A 17,038-nucleotide genomic window follows, 5' to 3' on the forward strand; every position below is an offset into this window, starting at 1 on the left:
GAGTTGTATCCTTTATAATAAAATTGTAATCATAAGTAAAGTGCTTTCCCAATTTCTGTGGGTTTTCTAGTCAATTACCAAACCTGAGTTGAGGGGGGTAGAGTATAGGAACCCTTGAATTTGTAGTCAGCTGGGCAGAAATGTAGGTAGCCTCATTTTCATATTGTACATATTTCTAAAAAGCTAATGTTAACTCTAAACTTAGACATTACATTAATCATACACATACATACCAAAAGGAATGTCGAAGTCATCCAAAGAATGGGAACCACAATGTTCTTCTTGTTCCTAAATGAATTCCCACAGGATTAATCTATGATTAACTCAAAGACATGTATTATTTTGTAAAAAAATACTCAATAGCTATGAAGATTGAATTCTCATGTATAGGTTCAATTTCCATCATTCTAGGCATAATTATTCCATCAAATTATTTACTCTATTGAAGTAACTCTACAAATGAGTTAAGAAAATGTATAAGCCAAACAATAAAAAAGCATTACCAATTTAATGTAAGGTTCCTAGGTTACCATGTGCAACTCTCTCCTACAGAGTAGCTTTGATAATACTCAAATAGTACACCATCCTGTCAAAAATCTTTCATGGACTCAACAAACAGTTGTACTAAGTGCCTCTAGACATGCTCTTGAGGACTGACTGAAAAAGCATGCCTTTTAAAAAATCAATGTAAACAAAACTATTAATACATTTCTCTTTATTTAATCTGTTGTTGCAAAAATAGTCACCAAATACAGAAGGTATATTTAAAAAGACTTGACTTAACACTGGGCATGATGGCTAACACCTATAATCCAAGTGTTTTAGGAGGCTGAGGTAGAAGGATCACTTGAGGTCAGGAGTTGGAGACCAGCCTGGGCAACACAGCAAGGTCCCACCTCTCAAAAAAATTTTTTTAATTAGCTGGTCATGGTGGCACACACCTATAGTCCCAGCTACTTGGGAGGCTGAAGCAGGAGGACTGCCCAAGTCCAGGAGGTAGGGGCTGCAGTGAGCTATATTTGTGCCACTGCACTACAGCCTGGGCAACAGAGCAAGACCCTATCTCTAAAAAAATAATAATAAATTAAATTTTTAAAAAAGATTTGACTTAAAATAGAGTTTACACAACAAACCTGTTTGGGAAGTCCTAGAGGAATCTCAGAGAAGGGTGAAACTGTATTAGGAGAAGCCCAAATAACATAACATATACATTAAGATGTCATAGAAATAAGCAAAGGGTGATTTCAAATATAAAAAAAGCCACATAGGCAGATGCTCTAAACTGCAGTTTTTGATGTACCATCAAGTTGCTTTTCACATTTAGAACTCTAAGTCTACTGCTCTGTGGAGGGAGGCAGCAGGGACTGATATACTGAATGATAAAAAGATCCTCCTAATCACAATCAGAAGCTCCCAGCAATCAGACTAGATAAACCACAAAGACATACCAAACTCAGTGTACATGCAAACCAGGGAAGAATCAATAGCAGTTTTTCTATACCTTGGGTTTCTTAATGATTTCTGAATTATCGTTATTAATTATGGAATTCTCTAGTCGAAAAGTCACATTTGGTTTTCTCCTCAATTTCTCAGATTTTTTTTCTTGCAGCTCTTTCTCAGCTCTTCTCCTTTGTCTGTTAAACATAATAGCATAAAACATATTTTTACAATTATAGCAACATTTGCTTTTCATTTATCATGCTATATAGGGATACAGTTAACAAAATTATGTTCATAAATTCTTTTCAATAGCATTTAATTAAATTAGCAAGACATTCTGCAAATACAAGCAAATATAAGCAAAACATCAAATATGAAATTTATTTCTAGAACCTCTAATACTGACCTGACTATTCTATGTTAGTCACTGGAATCTAAGGACAGGGTTACACATCTTAGATAATTATTAAACTCTCTTTTCTGTGAATTTGCAGCTGGTGCCAGAAACCCTATCAGATACCTCCATTAGTCTATTTGAAGACATTAAGCACACTTAGTCACCTCAGCAAAATCACAGCAAGGAGGAAAGAGGTCTCAAAACGCTAAGGGGAAGACTAAATTTGAAGAGGGAACAAATGGAAACAAGAAGACCATTTCTGGAAAGAGAGCACTAGTAACAGATTCTACAGTCTGATAAATGTGAAAATAAATAAATAAATAAATAAATAAAGTATTTTCTAGACTTAGTAATAATCTACCAATCAATATATGTGGTAAAACACTACAGTAAATGCTCTTCACTAGAAGTCACAGCCTTGCTTTTCATATACACATTTCTTAGTGCCCTGAAACAATTTACATCACCTACCCTCCTGCTTACTGTAAGAGTCTGAAGAATATGGTAAGATGATTGGTTCAAAGTATTGGATGATACAGTAGTCCCCCCTTATCCATGGTTTCACTTTCCAAGGTTTCAGTTTATCAGAGTTCAACCATGATTCGAAAATAGATGAGTTCAGTGCAATAAGATATTTTGAGAGACAGAGGGAAAGAGATCACATTCATATAACTTGCCTTACAATATAGTTATAATTGTTATATTTTATTACTAGTTATTGTGCATTGCTTACTGTGCCTAATCTATAACTTAAACTTTATCATTGGTATGTATGTATAGAAAAAAACAAAATATATAATAGGGTTCAGTACTGTCTGCAGTTTCAGGTATCCACTGAAGGTCTTGGCATGTATTCCTGGGAATAAGGGAGGACTACTGCATATGGGATATTGTACCAAATATTTGAGAAGCAAATGATGACTGTTCATCCTATTATAGACACTGTAAAAGAATCCTCCAGTCTACGAATGGTAGGAAAGAATTCCTTAATACGATGGGAAAATATTATAGTATTTGTCTCACAAAATAGGAATTTTTCTCACATAAAATGTGTTCAGATGCATGACACATGAAAAGAAAACTGAATGTGCAATTGTGTATAGCCTAGGAGACAACCAGATTACTGTGTGATTTTAAATAATAATGAACTTGCTGATATATGATATTATTAAATAAAATTTCACTTAAATCTTGCCTTTTTTTACTGTCCTTTCTTTGTCTTACTTCAGGTGGTTCTATTTTGACCTTTAGAAGTTGAAGGTGTCCAGCATCACCTTGTTCAAATAAATTATGTGTTAGTTTCTGTTGGCTTTGTTTAAACGCAATGAGGTTTTCAAGTGGGATAAGTTGTGTTTTTTTGCACTACAAGAAAGAAACAAAGCATAAGAATGACAAATTGCAAACTCAATTATGTAATATTTTAACAAAAGACTGAGGAAAAATGCATTTCTTTAAACTGTGCGACAGAACAAATCAAATATAACAAATTGATTTAAACTGGCAATATGAGTATACATATCTTAGAGAAAAAGTGATTTAAAGTGCTGAAAGTTTCAAATGGGTCATCCTATTTCAGATATTAAGCTAGACGTTCTCACCTTCCTAATTTCATTCCCATATTAAAAATCTTTCCTCTGGTCAGGCGCGGTGGCTCACGCCTGTAATCCCAGCACTTTGGGAGGTCGAGGCGGGCGGATCACAAGGTCAGGAGTTCGAGAACAGCCTGGCCAACATGGTGGAACCCTGTCTCTACTAAAGATACAAAAAATTAGCCAGGCGTGGTGGTGCATGCCTATAATCCCAGCTACTTGGGAGGCTGAGGCAGGAGAATCACTTGAATCTGGGAGTCAGAGGTTGCAGTGAGCTGAGATTTCGCCATTACACTCCAGCCTGGTGACAGGGCGAGGCTCCATCTCATATAAAACAAAAAAAAAAAACAAAAAAAAAAAAACCCTTTCCTCTTATAAATGAAATTATATAATGTCCAGCATTTAACTTAAAATTATTTGGAACAGGGAAGATGCAGAGGCACGAAGACCACAGATGGAAAAGACCAGCAATATGCTGAAAATCCCTGAAGCCTTGGGAATTGGATGGTAAAATCTTGGGGTTCTTCTTCGGTTCATGTTATCTTCAGAAGAAAAGGAAGCATGGTTAAGTATTTTTTCTAAGGAATAACCATTTGTTTTCCCAGTACCATCTTCAAATCATAAAAGTATACCTGAGAATGCATTACTCAATTATCTCCCTAAGATAGTACTGCTCTCCTCAAAACTAGAGCCTAAACCATTTTAATTTCATAAATCAAAAGTTATACCTTTAAAGAGGACTTGGTGGGTCTATAAAACTACCATTTTAATATATGTGCTACTAATCACAGATCTGGGTTTATTTAACAAATTTAATCTGTCAAAGATTTGAAGATCATACAATAATTGCTAGGAACCTCAAACAATATGTGTGTTCACTTGCTCTCCTCTCTACACGCACATAAACAAAAGCATCTGGTAATTTTTTTGCCTTTTTTTTCCGCGTGTTTAAATCTTACACAAAGTACCTGGTAATTTTACTGCTTATTTCTTTCTAGAGCAGCAGAAATATCTACGAAAGAGTCTAGTAAACTCCAGTATTGATAGAAAGACCTAAAACCTTTAAAATACACAATTTTAAAAAAATAGAGACCGCTTCTCCCTACGTTACCCAGGCTGGTCTCAAACTCCTGGGATCAAGGGATCCTCCCATCTTGGCCTCCCAAAGTATTGGGATTATAGGCATGAGCCACTATGCCCAGCTACAATCATTATTTTAAACCTAATTTTTACATGCTATTTTCTATAACAAGCATTTTTTTATGTACAAGAGCTTTTCACTGACCATATGGTACTTATGGTATGAAAAAAATGCAAGACATTGCTTTTGCATTACCATACAAAAATTCATTACCATATTTTCTGGGGACAAACGTGGATGAAGTAATGACAATCTTGGGTATTTTCTTTCTTCTGCTATAGGTTGGATAGGTGTTGAGGGAACTGTAATAGATGCTCTTGAGGTTGATGGAAACGTATTAGGAGGTTTAAGTGGCAGGTATAGTAACGGAAGTCCAAAGGAATGGTGAGGAGCTATCTCAAGGGGCCCTGGCTTAACATCAAATAGTTTTTCTGGTTTTATAAACACTGAAGAGTCCTGTGGAGGTGTCAGATTTTCTTGTCCAACATATTGATCCAAGTTTACATGCTTAGGAATTTCTGTAATTACAGTTTCTGCCCATGTCTTCTGCTCAACTTCTTTCTTTTTGGCTTCAGTATGATACTGGCTTACATTCAAATGGGATGCTGGAGGAGTCTGTGCTACTCTCTGTGGCAGAGCAGGTTGGAAGGAGTCAGATAATCCCCAAGCCTCTCTTGGTTGTGGCAGAGGTCTGAAGGGAACTTGTGGAATACTTCCTGCATGTAAGAAAAGGGGCTTGAATTCTTGTTTAGGCTTAAATTGAAGCAAAGGAAAGCCATCACCAGGACTAAATGTTTTTGCATGTGGGATAAGTCTAGGTGCCTTCTGAACAACAGAAGGTGTGGACAAAAGGCAGAGGTGAGTATTTCCAGCAGGAGCTGGATAAAACAAAGTGGATGGTAAGTTTTGAGATGATGGAATTGGTCCTCTTTTCTGGGGCTGGCCATTTAATTGACATAAAGGAATGCTCCCATGTAGAACATTCTGGAAGAGAAAAAAGATATTATGTAAGTTTAGAATATATTAGAAATTCCTTACTTTGTAAATGGCATTCAATATGTTTTGCAGCGGGTAGAATGTAGTAACTGCTTAAAAAAAAAAAAAGTATTTACTCAACAAAAACAAAAAACACAATGACTATTGAACTACTCGGGACATTATTATTATTATTATTATTTTCCGAGACAGAGTCTCGCTCTGTCACCCAGGCTGGAGTGTAGTGACATGATTTCGGCTCACTGCAACCTCCACCTCATGAGTTCAAGCGATTCTCCTGCCTCAGTCTCCTGAATAACTGGGATTACAGGCATGCACCACCACACCCGGCTAACTTTTTTATTTTTAGTAGAGATGGGGTTTCACCATCTTGGCTGCTCTCAAACTCCCAACCTCAGGGGCGGCCTGCCATAGTGCTGGGACATGAGCCACCACGCCCAGCCATTAAAGGTATTTTTACATACATTACCTGTACATTTCCAGTACTATTTTGACCAGATGGGATAGTTCTTTCATGGCAGTGTGGGTTGTTCTTACGAGGCTCTCTGGTGTTCTCTCCCATTGACTGTGGCTTAACAAAAAATCTCTCCTTAAGATTTTTGTTGCTGTCTTCAACATCACCACATCCTCTTAGATTTGATTCTTGGCTTCCCCCTAAATGCACAGACTGAGACTGCTGTACAAGTTGTTGTATATCTGGGAGATTAGCAAAGGATGATTCTACTATTTGCATTAGGCTCATGAAGTTGATCTGTTGCAGCTTGAATAAAACAAAAATTGAAGCAATATCTTAAAATGTAACAAAAAAACTAAGGAATCAACAATAATCATATGAGTACTCTACAACAGTCACACCTTTGTCTTAGTATCTATGAGAATCATGAATGCTAAGCAGGAGGCATAGTCACAGAATTTTTTTTTTTTAAAGGGAGAGGAAAAAAATGATAACTTCCTGTCAACCAGGCATATGAATACTCACTTGCGAATGAAACTTGGAACTATTTGTAAACAGTTTACAGTATTCAGTTTCCATAAACATCCCAGGGATCAAAGGAGTGGGATAAAGACAGATTCCCAGAATAGGCCGGGCACAGTGGCTCACGCCTGTAATCCCAGCACTTTGGGAGGCTGCAGAGGGCAGATCACAAGGTCAAGAGATTGAGACCATCCTGGCCAACATGATAAAACACCATCTTTACTAAAAATACAAAAATTAGCTGGGTGTGGTGGCACGCACCTATAGTCCCAGCTACTCGGGAAGCTGACACAGGAGAATCGCTTGAACCAGGGAGGTGAGGTTGCAGTGCGCCGAGATCGTGCCACTGCACTCCAGCCTGGTGACAGAGTGAGATTCTGTCTCTAAAAAAAAAAAAAAAAAAAAAAAAGACAGATTCCCAGAATAAGTATATTTTGAACAGTTTTTAGGAATGAGCAGAAAGCAGTACACAGGTGAAGAGCAAGGAATTCCCTTGGAAAGGCTGATTAGGTGAAAGAAAAGTCAGACACCAATTGTCCCCAAACTATGCTGCACATTACAATCACCTGAGAAGTATCTATAAGTCCCGATGACCAGGTCACCCCCTATCAATAACATCGCAATGTCTGGGGATGGGAACCAGCATCTGTATTCATTAAGACGACCAGGTTATTTCAATGTCCAGAAAATCTTGGGAAGCACTAGCACAGACATTGGCTTAGCAGGAACAGGAGATTTACAGCAGGGATAATGAAAAGATAGGCTAGTCCGGAAGTTCTCAAACTTTGGCATGCACCAGAATTACCTGGAGGACTTGAACCACTTTGCTGATCCCTATCCCAAGTTTCTGATTCAACAGGTCTAGGATCGGGGCCTGAGAATTTGTATTTCCAAAGTCTAAGTGATGCTGATACTACTTGTCCAGGCATCACACTTTGAGAACCACTAGACTTGTGAAAGTAAGGCAGGAAAGGAGGGAAGGTAAAGACTTTAGAGTGAAGTTTTTGAAGACCAACAGAAAAATTTGCATTTGATAGAACAAACCAATAGGGCAACAGTGCAGGTTTTTAAAAATGCAGTTTTCTTTTAATTATTCTAAAGCAAATACACACAGGAAAAAACAGAAATTTTAAAAATGAAATAAACATCATTCATAATCCTACCCTCAAAAATAATGAGCATTGATATTTTAGTATATTTCCTTTCTCTTGCTTTCTATCTATCTATCTATCTATCTATCTATCTATCTATCTATCTATTCTATCTAAAAGAAAAGGTCTCACCATGGTACCCAGGCTGGAGTGCAGTGGACTGATCACAGCCCACTGTAACCTCAAATTCCTGGGTTCAAAGCATCCTCCCACCTCAGCCTGCCGAGTAGCTGAGACTATAGACATGTGCTACTATGCCTGGATAACGGTTTGCTTTTTGGGTGTTTTGTTTGTTTGTTTGTCTGTTTTGTAGAGATGAGGTCTTGCTATGTTGCCCAGGCTGGTCTCAAACTCCTAGCCTCAAGCAATCCTCCCACCTCAGCCACCCAAAGCACTAGGATTACAGGTGTGAGCCACCTCTTACAAAATTTAAAAATATAAAGAGCCTGTCTTCTTTATATTTTTAAAACAAGATTGATATCATATATTATACAAATTCCTGAAGTTTACTGAAGATTTTTAAACAGGTGACTAATATTATTAAAATAATACCTGAAGAAAGTATCCTAGAAAATGCAAATAGACGACAATAGAAGTATGAAACTAAGAATCTAAGGTTACCTACTGCTATAGAAATAGCAAGTGACTATACTGACATATAGTATCGGCAAAACATTCAAGAGGGCATAATAAAACACTGGATAAGGGTTGTGAAAGAAGGCAAAGATGACTTTTGAAGATAGTGATTCTTAATCTTTTGTGTGCATCAGAATTATCTGGAGAACTTTTTAAATATATAGGACAGTGACCAGTAAAGTCCCCAAGTAATCCATCTAACAGTTTGAGAGATGGCTCTAAAACATTAAACTGGTAGAATAGGTGGTGCTACTAAACAGAAAAAGAAAAGAAGGGACTAGGGAGAATAAGAATAAAATCAGTTTCAGTAAGTTTCATGGGACAGGGGGACATGCTGAACAACTATTCTCATCAAGGCCCATAAGTTCAAAGAGAAAATTAGTACAGCCGGTGCGGTGGCTCACACCTGTAACCCTAGCACTTTGGGAGGCCAAGGCGGGCAGATCACCTGAGGTCAGGAGTTTGAGACCAGCCCCGCCAACATGGTGAAACTCCATCTCTACTGAAAATACAAAAATTAGCCAGGCAAGGTGGCGCATGCCTATAATCCCAGCTACTCAGGAGGCTGAGGCAGGAGACGCTTGAACCTGGGAGGCAGAGGTTGCAGTGAGCCGAGATCGTGCAACTGCACTCCAGCCTGGGCGACAGAGTGAGACTCTGTCTCAAAAAATAAAAATTAAAAAAAATTTTTTAAAAAGAAAATTAGTGCCGAGAATCATCAATATGATGGTATATTACATCACATAAAAGGATATGGAAGTGAATGCAGGACAAATGAGCAGAGGTTTAGATCTGAGGGAAACTAATGTTTCTAAAAAGGTAAATAATCAACCATTGTTGGTAAACAGAAAAAAAGGATAGCCAGGTATGATGAAAGTCAAAGTGAACAGTAATTTGAAATGCAGTTGACAGTTTCAACTCAAGCACAAGAAATACGGATAAGAAATATGTGATAGTGTCAGCTGGAAAATAAGCCTTGGATACTTCTGAGTAGGAGCCCACTGATCTGGTTTGATTACTCCCTACCTCATTTTTGTAAGCAGCTGCATCCCAAAGAGCTCAGTAAAAAGAAGTCATTGTGAGAAGTAGGTAGCTTAGCCTGGACCTCTAGGCCCTAGAGTTATGAACTTTTTTTTTCCTAGTAGAGTTGGCGGTCTCATTATGTTGCCCAAGCTGATTTCAAACTCCTGGCCTCAAGCAATCCTCCTACCTTGACCTCCCAAAGTGCTGGGATTACAAATGTGAGCCATTGAGCCCAACCAGTTACAAACATTTGAATGAAAAGTACCCAAAGCAGAGAAATGCTTGTGATAGCATTTTTAACTTGTCAATTTCTGGAAATCTGTTAATATTTTAAAACCCTACATGTACACTATGTGTAGATTTACTTATATAGAGATGTGCTTACCTGAACTAATTTAAACATTTCATCTTGGAGCATCTGCCTAACGGACTCTGAACAATCTGGTAACTGAGCCCTGCATTCATTTCTCTGTGTCTTCTGAGGTGGTGGAACAGGTGGTTGTGAAGCAACACTGACTCCATTTGATATTATCAGAGGTGGAACTGAGGAAGATTTGTCTTTATATGTAGAAATCTGTGCACTACGTGGAAAGCATTTAAATAAAAAACATGCATTAATTGACAAAAAACAAACTGAATATCTATGATCTGAATATTTTGATCCCACTTTTGTCTTCCAATTTAGAGGTTATTCTGGTAGTTTTCTAGAAATTTAAACCCTAAAGCCTTTCTCTCTAGTGCCCGTCAGCCCCCAGACACATTCGTCATGAGCTCAATTTTCATCTTTACTAAGGGACTGTCTAGTCAGTGATGAGCTCCTTCAGAGGGTGTTGCAAACCCAAGAGCTGACGTGTGTTTTACTTGCCTGGTCCCTGTGGACATCTGAATTTGAGACCTGTGGAATCATTCTGACTAACTGTACAGACTTTGTAATTTGTAATTTTGTTTAGAAATACGTTTTTGACTAAAATTAATGATCTACCATAGAGTTAAGAAAACTAGGGAAAAAATAGGATTAAAAAATTTAATTCTAGGATCAGTAGAGAAAACTACTGTTTATTATCATTATATGTGAAACAACAGTACTGTGAACATTTCATTTCCAAGCAAACCTCAGAGTTTAAATGTATCATAAACCCTAATAAAAATGCTTATTTACAAACAAAAATTAAGGATCAAAACAAGGTGTTTAGCTGTTTTTTTTTTTTTTTTTTTTTTTTTTAACAGAATGCCTGTTGGGAAATGATTCCTCAAACATAGTAGATACTCAAAGTTTTCTACATTTTATAAACTAAGCAACGGAGCAGGCAATTATCAGATTCAAATAGATCATTATTTCCAAAAAAGAAAAGAATATATTAAATTTCATATAGACTTATTTAGGTTTACACTCATTCCCATTTGGCAATAATATTTGCCTTTTATTGAGCATCTAACACACCCAATAAAAAGCTTTATTTGGCAAATTCACAAAAAATAGGCATTACAATTGATCTGCCTTTTCTTTTTTTGCCAAAGTGAAAGCTTTGAGTGTTGCTCCTTGAGAATCATGTTTCTCACAGCTGCTACCAGCCTCCACTGTCCCCAGCTTTCTTAGCTGGGTGACGAGCGAGTTAGTTGCACAGTGACAGGGATCTGGAATCTAAAGAGTGAGCTGGAGCCAAAGAAGGTTGAGAAGGCACCCTGTGGGGACTGGGTTCCTGAAGTGTGATGGAAGAGGGCATGGGTTTCAGGCTGGCCCCTCTTCAGGCATTCCTAGTAAAGCCACAAGGGGCTCCAGGGCTGTAGAGGTCCCCTTGGGCACAGGGTGGGTGCATTCATGCTTGCACAAGTCACTGGCACTCAAGAAGGCCTTGGGACAGTAGGGGCGGGTGTAGGGGTAAACTGAGCTGTAGGTACAGCTGGATGTGCACAGCCCAGCCCAGTCTCAGAAGCTCTTTAAACTGAGTGCAACGAAAGGGCCGGACATGGGTGTGAGCACTCATGCAGACGCAACAATATTTTGTGAAGGTCTCCTTGCACAAACAGATTTGCCCATTTTACAACAACTTTATTGGGCTTTGCTTTCAACAGGTCTCAAGGAGATTGATTCTAACTATGAAAATTTTTTTCTGAGGTAAAGCTATGCTATATTTTCCTCCTATTTCGGCAAGACTTCTAAACACTAAGCACTCTGTTCAAAAGAACTGGATGAATCTGTTCTATGAGAGAATTAAAAGCATTTCAAACTCCGTAAGAAATCACTTAGAAGCTGAAAATGAGCAACTTCATCTTTCAATAATATATCACTACTTTTTTTTAGAAAAGACTGTTCTAACATAGTTCCTGTATAACTTTAAAATACAATCGCTAGTGGAAACTCAGTAATGAAAGATGTCAGATACGCATGCTTATGCTGCTCTTTCAGTGTTTTATGTTGCTTTTATTTTCTTAGTTTTTAGTCAAAATGCAACAATTGTTTCAGAGTGGCATATTTTCACTCTGATTTGTAAAACACAACTATTTTTAAATGGTATAGTAGGTAAAACTTCTTACCTAGAAATGTCCGAACTTGTATCTACTTGCGTTGATTGAGGAGTGGTATGCTCAGGATGTGAAAAGGCTTCGATCATACTATCAATAAAAATTACTAGGTGATTAGGAAGCAAGATATTCTTTGCATTATCTAAGGTATGAGTGACCTGTGCTCAGCCATCTAAGAGTCTAAACATCCTCTAATCTTCTATAATGTTTAGCTCATAATTACAATCTGTTTACATTTGTCTCCATAGCAATTAGTAACAGACCTAAGCAAGAGCAAAAAAAATATGTCTGGGTGACTTAAAACACCACTTAAATACTGCTGACTGCTCAGCAATGAAAACAACAGAACCCAAAATGAGGGGACATGAGGTTAGCTAAGACCCAAATTTCACCTATAGAAGAGGCAGACATTTTCCTCAGAACACTAGAGCCCACTGTCACATTTGAAACTGTAAAGAGGCCGGGCATGGTGGCTCACGCCTGTGATCCCAGCACTGTGGGAGGCTGAGGCAGATGCATCTCCTGAGCTCAGGAGTTTGAGACCAGCCTGGGTGACATGGTGAATCCCATCTCTACGAGAAATACAAAAAAATTAACTAGGCGTGGTGGTGCGCACCTGCAGTCCCAGCTACTCAGGAGGCTGGGGCAGGAGGATGGCTTGATCCTGGGAGGTGGAGGTTGCAGTGAGCCAAGATTGCACCACTGCACTCTACCCTGAGCAACAGAGCAAGACCCTGTTTCCAAAAAACAAAAACAAAAAAAAAAAAACAAGAAAAAATAAACTGTAAAGTTTAGTATTTGTCTTATCTCTCTCTTTTCTTGGGTAATTTTCCTAAGGAATCATTTTTATGAATGGAAGTATCTAAATTACTTGTAAAGGCACATAGTATTAAATATATTCTTTGTAATTGTCCACAGAAAACCTAACAAAATTTGTATACTGAAAAGAAAAAGAAAATCTAATAATGTTGCCTTTTTTTTTTTTTGAAATGGAGTCTCGCTCTGTCGCTCAGGCTGGAGTGCAGTGGCACGATCTCGGCTCACTGTAAGCTCCACCTCCCCGCTTCACGCCATTTTCCTGCCTCAGCCTCCTGAGTAGCTGGAACTATAGGCGCCCGCCACCACGTCCAGCTAGTTTTTTATATTTTTAGTAGAGACAGGGTTTCACCGTGTTAGCCAGGATGGTCTCGATCTCTTGATCTCATGATCCACCCCCCTTGGCCTCCCAAAATGCTGAGATTACAGGCATGAGCCACCGTGCCTGGCCATGTTGCCTTTCTTATCTAAGGGAATTCTAAAATTCTAGAACTTCTAAAATTCTAAAAATTTAGAAATCATGTCCAAACTGCAACACATGAAAACTGCCTTCAGCTCTCCTTGAAGCAATAAGCTAGCCAGCAGTGTAAGTGTACATCATAGCCCTAATGAATAGTGCATAGTAATCATCACGACAGTGAAAGATTTTATACATACATAAAATAATTCATAATCGTTCTTTATTTGATTCAATAAATATGGAATAAGTATGAAAAGTGGTTCCCTACTTAGCAGCTAAATAAGCTTTGGCCCATTTACAGCTTTATTTTGATAAGGCTGATAGTGATGAGAGAACAAAAGGCATTTTAGAGATCATTATTTATTTCGCTCTATCAATACATAGAAGTATAACACTTACCAAAAATCATTTTACCATAACTATAAGCTGAAGTTACAGTTTCAGTAGAAACACAATACCACCCTAAATCACGTATTATAAATTATGAAGGAAAAAAGCTGAAAGCTTCACTGAAGTAACCAGAGACAATCACTGTCATACTTTTTTCCCCCTTACCCTTTCTGTTCAGTAGATTTTTCCTCCATATTTGTCTCCAGCGGTTCTTCCCTTTGACACTGAACCTCTTCTGTGAACTCCTTTTAAAATTAATAGTATGCAAAAAGAAAACAGGTAAAACAAATAGGTATTACTGTCTTGAGTATTTTCAGTCTCATATTAGCCGCTTAACCAGAGTAACAACAGTCTACAAGCAGGTGAGAAATCACACAGTAAAATGTACTCCCAGTCCTGCTCTGACCAAATATTTATACTGTGTGAACTGCCTCCAGTCTGTCACACTGGGCTACTGAGCATGCTAAGTTACAAAGACAAGACTGTGTCAATAGACTAACACACTGTAAATTATATACACCTAACACTACATGATTATTCATTTCCCTGCAAAAACAACTATAAAACCAGGAAAAATGAATCCATTTTAAAAGAATTGCTACAAGGCAGGTGGATCACTTGAGGTCACTTGAGGTCAGGAGGTCAAGATCAACCTGGCCAACATGGTGAAACTCTCTCTCTACAAAAATTACAAAAAATTAGTCAGGCATGGTGCCGCATGCCTGTAGTCCCAGCTACTCGGGAGGCTGAGGCAGAATTGCTTGAACCTGGGAGGCTGAAGCTGCAGTTAGCCAAGATCACACCACTACACTTCAGCCTGGGCAACAGAGCAAGACTGTCTCAAACATAAAAATAATAATAAAAAAGAACTGTTACAACAGATAGGGCACATTGGCTCACACCTGTAATTTCAGCACTTTGAGAGGCTGAGGCTAGGAGTTCAGGACCAGTCTAAGCAACATAGCAAGGCCAAGTCTCTACAAAAAAATGTTTTTTTAAAAAATTAGCTGGGCATAGTGATGCGCACCTATAGTAGGACCCAGCTACTTGGGAGGCTGAGGCAAGAGGATGACTTTATTCCAGGAATTCCAGGCTGCAGTGAGCCACGATCGTGCCACTGCACTCCAGCTTGGGCAAAAGAGCAAGACCCTCATCTCAAAAAAAAAAAAAAAAAAAAAAAAAGAACTGTTACAATAATTGGAAATGTCTATGTTCCCCCTGGAAATGCAACGTATAGAGTTTTGAGAAAAATAATACCAAAAAGCATATATATGTATAAAAAGTACAGCTGAAATATACTTTTTAATTTTTTTTTTTTTAAAGACAGGGTCACACTCTGTTGCCCAGGCTGGAATGTACTAGCACAATACAGCTCACTACAGTCTCAAACTCCTGGAGTCAAATGATCCTCCCACCTCAGCCTTCCAAGTAGCTGAGACTATTACAGGTGCATGCCACCATGCCTGGCTATTTTTTAATTTTTCGTAGAGATGGAGTCTTGTTCTCTTGAGCAGGCTGGTCCAAGACTCCTGGGCTCAAGCAATCCTCCCGCCTCAGCCTCCCAAAGTGCAGGGATTACAGGTATCAGTTGCCATGCTTGGCCATACTTCCATACTTTTTAAATAAAGGACACGTTTGCTAATCTTGATTAAATAAATTTGCTGAAGCAGTTTATGGCATGAAAATTTCATTGCCTGAAATTATTGGACATGTTACTATACTGTACTAGAATTTCAGGGAAAGAAAAATGTCACACAGCATGGCTATATTCTACAACCCATAGTGCATTTTTAAGAGCTAGCCTTGCTTTGATATATTTAATAACAATGAATAAAAACATGTATAATTTAAACACTACACAAAATGAAAGATGGATAATTGTATCCACTATTTATTGACTTACTTCTTCTAACTGCTGTGGTAAAGTCATCTTGCAAATGGCAAGATTGGGACTTCTGAAACCTCCAACAGATTCTTCAATGTCTTCTAGCGGTAAGTGAAGATGAAGAGAAAACTGATCATTAAAAAAATTAAACTATTGACTTTTTAGGGGGCTCAGGGAATATTACCAGAAACAATATAATGACAGAAATATTTTCTATCCTTTTTATAAAGACAGTCTTTGAAAACACCTGGAGTCTATTCCGTCTTCATCAGCAAAATCCCAGATGAGCCTTGAGAGGCCTTATTATTCAGTATGTTTAACTCCATGTAGTGCTCTGAGAGTTTCTGTTTTAAGGAAGACTGCTGGGGAGAGGTTTGTAGAGTTGCTTCACAGAAATTAAGAGACCATAATTATTACATAAGCAGCACAACAGGCCCAACAATTGTAAAAGAGCACCAACATAAAAATACCTTAGATCTTCTTGGTTTTATCAAAACCAAAATTAGAGGTAATATGTTCAATGTTTCATAAATATTTAATTCTCTTAATTTTTTATTTTAGGCTCCTGTAAACACACTTATGTGGAAGACTAAATAAGTTATCTCAGATAATATTATTTACCATATTATTTACCAATTTGAAATTAATAAAGCCAAAAAAATAGATTATCTAAATAAACTGACCTTCATAGTCTGATATGTGCATATCCATTTCCTCTTCTGTAAATGCTTGTACTTCTAAAAGATTCCCATCAATATCTATACATTCTTTTTTAGTATTATGAATGACAGAAATAAACTCAACATTGATTTCTTTTATATCAGGATTTTTTGCTTCAGTTGGCATTCTACTGAAAAAAATGCAGCAACTAAAATTACAACTATTCTTAGAGATAAAGAGCTACTTTACATTTAATTCAGTTTTTGTTTTTGTTTTTTTTTGAGATGGAGTCTCGCTCTGCTGCCCAGGCTGGAGTGCAATGGCACAATCTCGACTTAATTCAGTTTTTTAAAAACAAAGAACAAACTCTGGTTTCATATTTATAAAATCTTTCTTAAAAAAATTCTGATACATAGAAGCTCAGTTAAAGATTGTTCAGTAGGCCAGGTGTGGTGGCTCATGCCTGTAATGCCAGCACTTTGGGAGGCCAAGGCGGGTGGATTACCTGAGGTCGGGAGTTCGAGACTAGCCTGACCAACATGGAGAAACCCCGTCTCTACCAAAAATACAAAATTAGCTGGGAGTGGTGGCACATGCCTATAATCCCAGTTGCTAGGGAGGCTGAGGCAGGAGAATTGCTTGAACCTGGGAGGCAGAGGTTGCGGTGAGCCGAGATTGTGCCATTGCACTCCAGCCTGGGCAACGAGAATGAAAGTGAAACTCCGTCTCAAAAAAAAAAAAAAAAGGATTGTTCAGTAAATAACCAAACATCCTAGTTTTTATTTATTCAAATGATTGGAATAATTTCAACTTATCTAAAATTATCATTCTCACAAAGGACTATTCATGCTATAATGGCTTTTGCCTTGGGATTCAAAGCTATGTTACTCCTAGCATTGCTTCATATATAAAAATGGATGAAAGGATTAGTTCAACTTCTGATATGGGAAATAAA

The 17,038-nt window shown here is 37.9% G+C and overlaps 1 protein-coding gene across 3 annotated transcripts in view; it reads right to left on the reverse strand.

Annotated features, from left to right (window-relative positions):
* CPLANE1 (ciliogenesis and planar polarity effector 1) overlaps positions 1–17,038 on the reverse strand; it is a 149,747-nt gene that overhangs the window by 58,438 nt on the left and 74,271 nt on the right. For 2 of the 3 annotated variants that reach the window (XM_023216494.3, XM_023216495.3), the window contains 10 exons: positions 16,107–16,273; positions 15,442–15,524; positions 13,704–13,783; positions 11,885–11,962; positions 9,735–9,930; positions 6,033–6,323; positions 4,781–5,551; positions 3,033–3,199; positions 1,502–1,634; positions 234–288 (listed from right to left, as the gene is read on the reverse strand). In XM_023216494.3, the coding sequence (XP_023072262.2) occupies positions 234–288; positions 1,502–1,634; positions 3,033–3,199; positions 4,781–5,551; positions 6,033–6,323; positions 9,735–9,930; positions 11,885–11,962; positions 13,704–13,783; positions 15,442–15,524; positions 16,107–16,273 (2,021 nt within the window). The remainder of the gene's footprint in view (positions 1–233; positions 289–1,501; positions 1,635–3,032; positions 3,200–4,780; positions 5,552–6,032; positions 6,324–9,734; positions 9,931–11,884; positions 11,963–13,703; positions 13,784–15,441; positions 15,525–16,106; positions 16,274–17,038) is intronic. The other variant, XM_023216493.2, reaches the window with a different exon arrangement.

This window comes from Piliocolobus tephrosceles, chromosome 4 (assembly GCF_002776525.5).
Source record: "Piliocolobus tephrosceles isolate RC106 chromosome 4, ASM277652v3, whole genome shotgun sequence".
NCBI lineage: Eukaryota > Metazoa > Chordata > Mammalia > Primates > Cercopithecidae > Piliocolobus > Piliocolobus tephrosceles.